This window comes from Tachysurus vachellii, chromosome 2, assembly GCF_030014155.1.
Source record: "Tachysurus vachellii isolate PV-2020 chromosome 2, HZAU_Pvac_v1, whole genome shotgun sequence".
Lineage (NCBI taxonomy): Eukaryota > Metazoa > Chordata > Actinopteri > Siluriformes > Bagridae > Tachysurus > Tachysurus vachellii.
Window position 1 is genome coordinate 37476183 of NC_083461.1, and position 11961 is coordinate 37488143.

The 11961-nt window shown below is 38.3% G+C and overlaps 3 protein-coding genes across 3 annotated transcripts; 1 reads left to right on the forward strand and 2 right to left on the reverse strand.

Moving 5' to 3' along the window:
- The first annotated feature begins 435 nt into the window (after positions 1-435).
- Positions 436-1613, forward strand: LOC132858425 (CD209 antigen-like). The gene is made up of 5 exons (XM_060888763.1): positions 436-611; positions 844-924; positions 1028-1152; positions 1258-1364; positions 1463-1613. Exons 1-5 carry the CDS (start codon positions 491-493, stop codon positions 1611-1613), a joined length of 585 nt encoding a protein of 194 aa, XP_060744746.1. The 5' UTR covers positions 436-490.
- A 1756-nt stretch (positions 1614-3369) lies between these two features.
- Positions 3370-7350, reverse strand: LOC132841936 (C-type lectin domain family 4 member E-like). The gene is made up of 5 exons (XM_060864586.1): positions 6449-7350; positions 5841-6017; positions 5595-5719; positions 4390-4496; positions 3370-4285 (listed from the first exon to the last, which is right to left on the reverse strand). Exons 1-5 carry the CDS (start codon positions 6585-6587, stop codon positions 4132-4134), a joined length of 702 nt encoding a protein of 233 aa, XP_060720569.1. The 5' UTR covers positions 6588-7350; the 3' UTR covers positions 3370-4131.
- Positions 7351-7498: 148 nt separating this feature from the next.
- LOC132841935 (C-type lectin domain family 4 member K-like) lies at positions 7499-9245 on the reverse strand. The gene is made up of 5 exons (XM_060864585.1): positions 9013-9245; positions 8418-8594; positions 8170-8294; positions 7960-8066; positions 7499-7860 (listed from the first exon to the last, which is right to left on the reverse strand). The coding sequence occupies exons 1-5, from the start codon at positions 9149-9151 to the stop codon at positions 7707-7709; spliced, it is 702 nt and encodes a 233-aa protein (XP_060720568.1). The 5' UTR covers positions 9152-9245; the 3' UTR covers positions 7499-7706.
- Positions 9246-11961: the final 2716 nt, after the last annotated feature.

The following is an 11961-nucleotide window of genomic DNA, read 5'->3' on the forward strand; positions in this document are numbered from 1 at the left end:
CTTATGTTTAGTGAACCAGTTGTGATATGGACTTGAAACTGAGTGTGGTTTCCTTTTCAAGAGGCAACTCACCCAACACATACACACACCCAAACATGTACACGCACACACACACACAACTGTTGTAGGAGTTGCTGAATGTATTTCAGGTTTTTCTGACACTTTCCTGAGACCTAATCATAGCGATGTCTGTTTAAGGCCACAATTAGGAGACAACATGAGAAACATCATCATGTTTGAGAAGATTATGCTTGATTTCTTGTACATCAAGAATCCAGTGTCTATACATTGTATAAATCTACAGAGGCCTGCAAGTGAGTGGGCACAATGATGAGCTTCTGAGAACTTTATGTGGTTTATTTGACTCTCACAATTACTTCCTCTACTGAGAACCACTCAACACTGAGAGATGGAAACTGCAATTGAGAGAAGAGACCAAGACTTAAAACAGACTGTCCCAGTGTTGGTACAGAAGACAAGAGAAACGGAGATGATTAAAGAAGATTGTACAAAACCAGAAATTTTAGCAGACAACAAATCAGCTGACTTTAAGGACACTGAGGATTTATATGAAGATATGACTGGATACCGTAAGAGAACTTCAACTCCAGGTACACACACACACACACACACACACACACACACACACACACACACACAGACACACATTAGGACATGTTTATTGTTTATTTCACTAGATATGAATCATCAGTAAAGTAATGAAGATAATCGTAAGCTGGTGTTACTCTCTAGCTTCTAAACCAGACGCTATAAGGAGGAGAAGTTACAGTCTTACTATGGTGTGTGTGCTGCTGTGTGTTCTCCTGCTGTCTGCCATCACAGTGCTGTGGGTCAAATACAACAAAGAGATAGACCAGTTAGAGAAGGAGAGATCTGCACTGCATAAAGTACTGTTAAATCTTGGTAAGAGAATATCATACACATATACAGCACTGTGTTTACATTATTAAGGTTTCAAAATAAGTTCATTCAAGTGAGTTGTTATTAATGAAATGATCTGTACTAGGATGGAGAGTTTTCAGACAGAATATTTATTACATTTCTACTGTAAAGAAGAACTGGAATGAGAGCAGACAGGACTGTATAAAGAGAGGAGCAGATCTGGTGATTATAAACAGTACAGAGGAACAGGTGAGAGAGAGAGAGAGAGAGAGAGAGAGAGAGAGAGAGAGAGAGAGAGAGAGACAGAGAGAGAAAATGAGTCTCTATATTTATATTGTTATGTAACAATTACAGGAGTTCATCAGTAAATATTCCAACGGTACTGAAGCTTGGATTGGTCTGAATGACACAGACACAGAGGGGACATTTAAATGGGTGGACGGTTCACCACTGACCACTAAGTAAGACATCACTGAACTGAAATTTACCCATGATTCAGTTTTTTTCTCACTCTGAAGCTTCAGATATGAAATAACATTGTGACTCTCTGTGTTTTAAGGTTCTGGTGGAACGGAGAACCAAACGATTATGGAAATGAGGACTGTGTTATAACAGGCTTTAGAAAGGCTGAGTTTAACATCTCGACCTGGGCTGATTATCCCTGTGACCACCTTTTAGCTGGGATTTGTGAGATGAAAATATTTAACTGAGTACACGAAGGACAGTGACTGAAATTGAAACATGATATCTTAAAATTATAAAAATACATGGCTTGGATGACTGTGACATTAACAGAAGGTTAAAATGGGACACTAAATATAATAATGCATTCTTTTCCCTCAGACTTTGATTTAGATAGTGAAACGTGTCAATTATGACTATCCATCACAATCTGACCCATGTCAAAGTCTTTCTCACTCACACACACGCACACCACCCTCACACACAAATTTACACATTCACACACACTTCCTCACACACACATACATACACAGTTACTCACTACTAAAACACAGACATACAAACACACACACTCATGCACACATATACACACACGCAAACGCACACATGCAAAGTTGCTCAGATCCTTACACTTGCCTGTTCTTCCTGCTCCAAACACATCAGCTTTAATAACTGATCTTCACTTCCTGCCTAATATGTGCCACAATTGCTGTCCACTGTTACTGTGGTACTTCAGCTGTCAGTAGTTTTAATGTTAGTGTCTAGATGTATTCAGATGCAGCCTTATGCTAAAATGCCCACATCAGTCATTCCAACATCAATCTACATCCCAAAAAAAAATATGTGATAACTTTATTAAGAAAATCATGGTCTGTTTCAGTGACCCGATCTCTTTCTGAGACGAGAAACATTCATTCATTCATTCATCTTCTACCGCTTATCCGAACTACCTCGGGTCACGGGGAGCCTGTGCCTACATGTATCTCAGGCGTCATTGGGCATCAAGGCGAGACGAGAAACAGAATGTAAAAAAGGAAAGTGAAACCTGCTGGAGTATCAGATGCCAGCATGACTTTCTCTAACAAAATAAAGGAAAAAAAACAAATTATTTTGCAAATCTCTGGATAATAAACTAGAAAGGAATGTTAATGATGGAAAGAGTTCGGTTAAGCCTAGACATGAAAATGTTCGTTTTTGAGGAACTTACTTGTTTCCGAGCTCTGGAAATTACACATGCCAACTTCAGTAACAAAGTTGTGACAGACCTCAACCACTCTGGGCTGGTTCTTTTTTTCCTTGAAGATCGAGAGAGATAGGGAGAACATGAGAGAGAGAGAGTGAGAGAGAGAGATCCATATTTTTGTGGGTATAGTGGTTTAGCATTGTTTCAAGGTAACTTGGACGTACACATACATGCACACAAACACACACTCACTCACATACACTAACAGCAATCAATAATAACATACCAAACTAATATGTGTCAAATTTACATTGAAGCATTTGATTAAAACATTGCCGATATTTGTACAAACTCGTACGTATGTCAAATAAATGAACAAAATTAATATCACCTGAATGATTTGTTGTTTTTTTCCACTATTTTATAGCATTCACATATTTGCTTCTTTTCTGTTTTATTCATGTCAAGGTAAACCTGGCCTCTGTTTGGTCCAAAACTTATCATCTGGTGTGTGTATTATTTATATTTATATTTTCACATATGCTCAACGTACCTGAAGTCTAGCCCAGGAGGCACATGGAGGGGAAACACCTTGGATGGGGTGCCAACTCATCGCCGGGCACACACATACACACACACTACAGCCAATACAGAGATGAGAATCAACCTTTGGACTGGGAGAGGAAACTAGAGGAACAGAAGAATCTGTTTTCTTAAGATGAAACATTTTGTAATGTAATTTAAAATTATGCTTTAAATGCTTTACTTTTTTCCACATGGATCTACACTCTATATTCCAAAAAAGAAAGCAAAAACCAGACTTGTTATAACTTTGCAAATTTATTAAAAAGTACAACTAGAACATCACACTGGCATAAGCATTCAGACCATTTGCTACAACACTTCAAATTTAGTGTGTCCGAGCATCTCTAAAAACAGCTGGTCTTACAGAAATTTGGCAAACGTCCTTATTCAGAGAACCCAATTACAAGGAAACATAACCCTATAAAACAATTTGTATCATATTTAAATTCTGAGACCTCTGCACCACTCATATTATCAACAAACCTGTTGAATATAATCTGATAATTGTTTATGCCCCCTGGCGGATTTATTCATGCTCTGCAGTCAATAGCAGGCCTTTTCCAATATGGCTGCCTTCATGGGCTGACTAGATTAGATTTTTTTTTGCAGGGACATCTTTGCTGATTGCATTTATCTACTCACGTGTGAATAAAGTATAAATATGTACTTTATTAAAAACAAAGCAAAACAAAATGTATTGTATTCATTTCCAAATTTTGTTTTTAAAATAAGCAATTTGCCATAAACCTCTGGTTATATATATAAAAAATCCTATATGTTAATGCTTATCAAAACAAAATGTAGATTTTGTTTAAACAGTTAAATATCTAAAAAAAAAAAAATTGAATTTTCTGCCATCTATTACATGTCAGACTTTACAGTTTTTTTTCACACAACTCGCTATCTAAATGTAAAAGGATGACTTCATGTGTTCAAAACAAACAGTATTATTATCATTTAAAAAAAGATTCCTATTTCAGCAAGTGAACTTCATGTGCTCAGTTAAATATGTTCATCTCACAAATCCCAACTTCAAAGAAGCCACAGTTATAATCATTCCAGGTTGAGATGTTAGACTTAGCCATTCTAAAGCCTGTTATAACACAGTCCTCATTTTTTGCAACATCGTTTGGTTCTCCGACCCACCAGAACCTGAAAACACAAAGAGAGACCGAATGTCTGTTTTTTCATATCTGAAGCTTCAGACTGGGAGAAAAACTGCATTATGGGTAATTTTCAGTTCAGTGATGTCTTACTCAGTGGTCAGTGGTGAACCGTCCACCCATTTAAATGTCCCCTCTGTGTCTATGTCAGTCAGACCAATCCAAGCGTGAGAACCATTGGAATATTTACTGATGAACTCCTGTAATTGTTGCAGAACAAAATGAAAATAGAATATATTTGTTTGTTTTTTCTGATGCTGACATGAAATGTTTTAAATGCGATAAAACAGGGCATCTATTTAGAACCTCTCAGGAGACCTCTCAGCTGACCGAACTGAGGTCGTTCCCTCTGCAGGCTATAGTTTGGTCAGCTGCTGAGGGCCTCAGAGCTGCTGCTGCACCAGTAGCAAAGGAGAGTGAGCCCCAAAACCAGCCTGCAGCCCAGAAGCCCACTGGAGCAGCTGCAACACCAGAAAAGCCCTTCTCAGCTGAACCGGTTGTGAAGTAGCCATGCTCGGCTGAACCACACTGGGAGAAGCTGTGTCTGGCTGAACCGGTCCAAGAAAGGCCATGCTTAACTTAGATAAGTGGATTTAGACGCAGTGCTGGAGATGCCTGTGCTGGCAGGCACAGAGGTTCAGAGCAACTGCTTGGAAACACCGGCCACTACACCAGTGCAGAGGGACAGGGGAGACTTGGAGATGGTGGATGGCACTTTACCAACAAAAAGGAAAATCAAGGTAAGGGACAAGGAAAGAAACATGCAAAATAGAATCGGATAGTGATGATTGTGTGTCAGACAAATGTTGTTTTCAGTGCTGAAGTCATTAAATGGCCCCAAAATGGCATAATAATGTGCCAATAGTGAAGTTGTCAAACATTTTAGAAAAGGAGGAGCTTTCATCAATGTGGATATTCTTCTTCCCTCTTTCAGATACCACAGCTTCTGCTCAGATCTAAGCATGTCTGACAGACATATCATCATGAATGACAAATTATCAGTTGTAACTTAATCCTAGCAAATCTGGGCTGCTGGCCAGAGTGGAGGGCAAAGCACCGTTAACCAAAAAGCCGCTGACCTCCAATGAAGGATTTTATATGTTTGACACAGTGTGAAGTTTTGAGAATGCTCTGCGGCTAAATCAACTATCCACTGTTGTATTTTAACCTTATTTATTGAAATATTTTAATACGTAGTTCCTGAGTCACCCCCGATTTGCTTATACAGTATATAATGTGTCTTAAATTTGATGTAAATAAAGGGTTGTAAAAAGTAAAAAAAAGTCTCCCTCTCTCACCTGTTCCTCTGTACTGTTTATGATCACCAGATCTGCTCCTCTCTTTATACAGTCCTGTCTGCTCTCAGTCCAGTTCTTCTTTTCAGTAGAAATGTAATAAATATTCTGTTTGAAAACTCTCCATCCTAGTACAGATCATTTCATTAATAATCAACTCAAATGAATGAACTGTTTTTAAAACCATAATAAGGTAAACATAGTGCTTCAGGTGTGAGTGTAAATTCTACATGTACAATAATCTCTTACCAAAGTTTAACAGCACATGGTGCATAGCAGATCTCTCCTGCTCTAACTGGTCTTGTTCTCTAGACACGATGTTGTATTTGACCCACAGCATAGTGACGGCAGTCAGCAGGAGGATACACATCAGCACCGCACACACTGCAGTCAGTCTGTAACAGTTTCTTCCAGCAGCGTTGAATTCTAGGAGAGAACAAATACAGGCGTGTGTGTGTTTTTTTTTAAATAAATATCTGATATTATAAAGCAGAAGTAAAAAAAGCAAAAGCTTAAGAACCAGCAACATAATGAGTTTTAAATCCTGAAGTATTGCTTCATACTTGTGTGCTAATTGCACACAGCAGACATGAAGGACTTTAGAATGAAGCAATACTTTTGGATCTAAAACGCTTTATGTTGCTGGTTCTCAAACTTTTTGCAGCTTAGGAACTTATTATTATTCATGCAGTATAATTTATGAATACTTAAATATTAATATTAGGAAAAACAGAAACAGTGGATTTTACACACCCATACAACACAAAATGTAAAATACATTACACTCTAACTCCCTGTTTCACTCCATTCCTCTCACCTCATGTGTGTTTATTAATCCAAATTTAAATCTTCTCTACCTGTGTGTTGAATTTGTCTGTGACTCTTTGTTTTGATGTCCTCGGTTTCGATGCTTTCATAATCGGTTATGATTGTATAGTTGACCACCGTCATGTCCTCGTCATCTCTCTTCATCTCCTCCATGCAGAAACAAAACATTTTTAAAATCTAATCTCTTCACTAAAACTCTGAGAGCACTAATGTACTGCTGTACTTCTTTACTCGAGTGTGGCGTGTGCGCTATGAAATTGAATTACCATGCTGCTGCAATTTAAGGAAGTGATGTGATGACATGTGGGCATTGTTGCAACATTAAAATAAAAGTGTTGTACTACTGTATGTGTCATGCATTGATCCTGATAATGTACTTACATAACCTATACACAACCTTACACAACCTATATACAATTGTCAATCTGTATATTTATAATCACACCCTCCAGTGTAACCCAAATGAGGATGAGGTTCCCTTTTGAGTCTGATTCTTCCTCTTCTATCCTTGCCACAGTCGCCTCAGTAACTTCAGACTTGCTCATTGCTCATTGGAGATAAATACAAACACATTTATTTAATTAATGTCTATTATTAAATTATTACTGTTGCACTTCAGTTGTCAGTGGTTGTAATGTTAGTGTCTAGATGTATTCAGATGCAGCCTTATGCTAAAATACCTCACTTTTTTTCACACATCAATCTACATTCCAAAAAAAAAAATAAAAAAAAAACATTTGTGTAACTTTATTGAGACGATCACTCTTTCTAAACACTCAGGAATAGAGTTTTAATGAAGGATATCTCAGTGTATTGCTTCAATCAGCTTTTCTTCTAATCTGACCAGTGCACAAATTTCTGCTTCTGAAAAACACCCTCACAGAAGAACCATATTTGCCTTCCATAAGGTGAAATAAAAAAAAGGTTCCTGTAGTGAAAAAAGTAAAATAAAAATAATAATAAAATAAAAATAATAATAATATTGTAATAATTTTCCAAATTTCACTAAATGTGTTTTTGTTCTAAAATAAGTAATTTGCCATAAACACCTGGTGATACAAAAAAAAAATCATATGTGTAAATGCTTATCAGAAAAACAACAACTGGATTTTGTTTAAACTTTTTAATTTCTTAAAAAATGAATTTCTTAAAACCATTTCATATGCCTGACTTTACAGTCATTTTACATGACTCACTATTTAAATAGTAACAGAATGGCTTCATACATTAAAAAAAAAAAGAAGAAGAGTTTTAATGTTTCGATTTTAGCCATTGACCTTTGTGTGCTCAATTAAATATTTTTATCTCACAAATCCCAGCTAAAAGGAGGTTACAGGGATAATCAGCCCAGGTTGAGATGTTAGACTTAGCCTTTGCGTGGCCTGTTATAACACAGTCCTCTCTTTGTTTATAATCATTTGGTTCTCCGTTCCACCAGAAGCTGAAAACACAGAGAGTCACAATTTTATTTTACATCTGAAGCTTCAGACTGAGAGGAAAAACTGCATTATGGGTAATTTTCAGTTCAGTGATGTCTTACTCAGTGGTCAGTGGTGAACCGTCCACCCATTTAAATGTCCCCTCTGTGTCTGTGTCAGTCAGACCAATCCAAGCTCGAGTACCGTTGGAATATTTACTGACGAACTCCTGTAATTGTTACAGAACAATATAAATATAGAGACTCATTTACTCTCTCTCTCTCTCTCTCTCTCTCTCTCTCTCTCTCTCTCTCTCTCTCTCTCTCTCTCACCTGTTCCTCTGTACTGTATATAATCACCAGATCTGCTCCTCTCTTTATACAGTGCTGTCTGCTCTCAGTCCAGTTCTTCTTTTCAGTAGAAATGTAATAAATATTCTGTTTGAAAACTCTCCATCCTAGTACAGATCATTTCATTAATAATCAACTTACATGAATGAACTGTTTTTAAAACCATAATAAGGTAAACATAGTGCTTCAGGTGTGAGTGTAAATTCTATGTATGTACAATAATCTCTTACCAAAGTTTAACAGCACATGGTGCAATGCAGATCTCTCCTGCTCTAACTGGTCTTGTTCTCTAGACAGGATGTTGTATTTGACCCACAGCACAGTGACGGCAGTCATCAGGAGGATACACATCAGCACCGCACACACTGCAGTCAGTCTGTAACAGTTTCTTCCAGCAGTGTTGTGTTCTAGGAGAGAACAAACACAGGTGTGTGTTTTTTTAAAATAAATATCTGATATTATAAAGCAGAAGTAAAAAAAAGCAAAAGCTTAAGAACCAGCAACATAATGAGTTTTAGATCCTGAAGTATTGCTTCAGACATGAAGCACTCCAGAATGAAGCAATACTTCTGGATCTAAAACTCTTTATGTTGCTGGTTCTCAAACCTTTTGCAGCTTAGGGACTTATTATTATTATGCATGCAGTATAATTTATGAATATTCAAATATTAATATTCAGAAAAACAGAAACAGTGGATTTTACACACCCCATACAACACAAAATGTACACCCCATACAACACAAAATGTAAAGTACATTACACTCTAACTCCCTGTTTCACTCCATTCCTCTCACCTCATGTGTGCAAATTTAAATCTTCTCTACCTGTGTGTTGAATTTGTCTGTGACTCTTTGTTTTGATGTCCTCGGTTTCGGTGCTTTCATAATCGTTTATGATTGTATAGTTGACAACCGTCATGTCCTCGTCGTCTCTCTTCGTCTCCTCCATGCAGAAACAAAACATTTTTAAAATCTAATCTCTTCACTAAAACTCTGAGAGCACTAATGTACTGCTGTACTTCTTTACTCGAGTGTGTCGTGTGCGCTATGAAATCGAATTACCATGCTGCTGTAATTTAAGGAAGTGATGTGATGACATGGGCATTGTTGCAATGTTAAAATCACAGTGTTGTACTATGTGTCATGCATCAATCCTGATGATGTACTTACATAACCTATACACAACCTTACACAACCTATATACAATTGTCGAATAATCTGACCAGCACACCAGCAACCAGCACCTACAGTAATGCTGGACCAGCATACCACCATCCAAAGCTAGTCGGCCAGCACACCAGCAACCAGCACCTAATGCTGGACCAGCATACCACCATCCCAAGCTGGTCCCAGCATGCAAAACATACCTTATGCTGGACCAGCAATGCTGTATTTTTTAGCAGGGTAACTACTAAACACTTCTCCCTACACCCTAAACTATAACCAATAAACACTTTGGCCTAAATTCTACATCCTACACCCTAAACATTAACCACAAAACACTACACCCTAAACATTAACCACTAAACACTACACCCTACACCACTAAACACAACACCCTAAACATTAACCACTAAACACTATACCCTAAACATTAACCACTAAACACTACACCCTAAACCATAACCACTAAACAGTATGGCATAAACACTACACCATAAACCATAACCACTAAACACTACGGCACTCTGGGAATCACTCATGCTGAATTCATTAGTTAAATTGCAACAAATTTCATCCTTTATGAATACTTTGCCAAGACTTTTGGGCTTTCTCTTCCTTTTCTTGAAGATCCTGGAGGGAGAGAGAGAGAGAGAGAGAGAGAGAGAGAGAGAGAGAGAGAGAGAGAACAGTTATTTAAAGACAGACAGAGTGAGAAGACATGTTTGGTGAATTAACACACAACCCTTAACCCTTCCACAAACACACACACCTGACAGGGGTCTCCTTATAGATGGTTGGAATTTTGGGGCGAGCAGGATTATGCCTAACCCTAGGGGCAAGTACTTTTTCAAAGAGGGCCATGTAGATTTTATTTTGTTTTCCCTTAATAATAAAAACCTTCATTTAAGAACTGCATGTTGTGTTTACTTGTGTTATCTTTGACTACTTTTTAAAATTGTTTGATGATATGAAACATTAGTGTGACAAACATGCAAAAAAATTAAAAATCTGGACCACCATTAGAGGACACCACTGTATATAGCTAGACAGGGTTCAATGAAATTAAGTGTCAGTCTTTATGGTGCATAAAATTAGGAAAAAAGAATACATAAATATAAAAGATTATGAACATTAACATAAGTGACGTGATACAACACTATGTAGTTGAAGTAGTGTGGGATTTTTATAAGATAAAGATACACCACGGCCCAGGGGAAAGATGAGATGAGAAAAACGTACATCAAGAGTCAAGTGTTATACTGTGCATAGGACAGGAAGCAAGCAGGTCGTCGAGGTCAGTGATTGATTAACCACCCCTATAGGCTGAGAATACACAGAAACCAACTCACACACACACACAGGCAGAAAAGACACGCGCACACAGCATGAAGGAAAAACTGAGCAGAAGGGTTTTAATAAAGAAATGCAAAATCATAAAAAGGTTTGACAGCATAGCGAGGAGGGTGTTGAGTCCTTTTATTGACACGCCATGGAGCTTGAGTAGCCTGAGTATGTGTAGATGGAGGTGGAAGAGTCTGAGTAGACTTGGTAACAACTGTAGCAGTCTGTGTTGAGACATCAACCCCCTTAACAGCAGACATGTCGCTGGGTCGACCACGACTCTCCATATCCTGGATATAATGAGTAATGACCTCAGTAAAAAGATCAGCAGTAGGTGAAGGTGTGGAAGGGTCAGTTTCATCCAGAAGGTGTGCGACCCATGCAGAGATTGAAGCTAGAACACACCACAAACAGGGCCTTAGTAAGCATATGCAATACATGGCCATTGGGGTAATGAGTAAACCAATGACCACTGCACACCATATTCACAGAGACTGAACAGTAGAAGAACAGGTTTTAATCATATAGAAGAGAAAAAGTGCTAGAGTACAAGGAAAATCCATACATACCCATGAATAAGTGTGTTATGTTGAGTTGTGTTAAAGAAGACCCCAGAAAAAGAGAATAAGTCAAAAAGCACATGAAACCAACTTATAAACTCCATGGCCTGATGACGTAGGTCCAAAGTCCATGAGACCGGGGCCCTCCGGATGGAAGATAATGGAAAATTGAGAGGGCCTAAAGCACGGGCAAAACTTTCCAATGTGGAAATAATGGTAATTTCTGAAGCGGGCGAAACTGTGTACGTGAGCGGAATTATGAATGGATAACGAAGGGGGTATGGCAAAAGGGGGGGGCATGTCAGAACTGTATATAAGCTTGTTGCAATCAGCAGTGCTTCGGTGCAAGTATCGTCTACTGGACAAACTTGTATCCCTGGTACCAGCTGGTTAATTGCTGTCTATACGACTGTCAATAAACCTACCTCAACTGAATCCAGTCTACGTGAGTTTGGCTGATCATTTCTTCTTTGAATTTTTACTTAGAACAGTTGTTTAAACTTATAGTCAGATTGCAGGAGCTAGCCTGGGCCAATGTAGGTTGGAGTCGGTTTTCTCCTACATTGTTTTGGCGAGCCAGCCAGGAGAGTCCGCGGGGACCCCCGAACCCCGGACGTGGGGAGCCATAGCGCCGCCGTCCAGACCAGACAACTTTGGCCATCATAGAAAAAGGTAAGCAGAACGCCTGTTAGATCAAAGTATCTGCTAT

Bases quoted from the DNA above. Each gene is read 5' to 3' on its own strand.
- LOC132841936 (XM_060864586.1), bottom strand. From the start codon at position 6,587: ATGTTTTGTTTCTGCATGGAGGAGATGAAGAGAGATGACGAGGACATG. The intron at 6,018-6,448 runs GTAGAGAAGATT...GTTCTCTCCTAG, and splicing joins CAGACAAATTCAACACACAG to AATTCAACGCTGCTGGAAGA. The intron at 4,286-4,389 runs GTAAGACATCAC...TTGTGTTTTCAG, and splicing joins GGTTCACCACTGACCACTGA to GTTCTGGTGGGTCGGAGAAC.
- LOC132858425 (XM_060888763.1), top strand. From the start codon at position 491: ATGATTAAAGAAGATTGTACAAAACCAGAAATTTTAGCAGACAACAAA. The intron at 925-1,027 runs GTAAGAGAATAT...GATCTGTACTAG, and splicing joins TAAAGTACTGTTAAATCTTG to GATGGAGAGTTTTCAGACAG. The intron at 1,153-1,257 runs GTGAGAGAGAGA...TAACAATTACAG, and splicing joins TAAACAGTACAGAGGAACAG to GAGTTCATCAGTAAATATTC.
- LOC132841935 (XM_060864585.1), bottom strand. From the start codon at position 9,151: ATGTTTTGTTTCTGCATGGAGGAGACGAAGAGAGACGACGAGGACATG. The intron at 8,295-8,417 runs GTAAGAGATTAT...GATCTGTACTAG, and splicing joins CCATGTGCTGTTAAACTTTG to GATGGAGAGTTTTCAAACAG. The intron at 8,067-8,169 runs GTGAGAGAGAGA...TAACAATTACAG, and splicing joins TATACAGTACAGAGGAACAG to GAGTTCGTCAGTAAATATTC.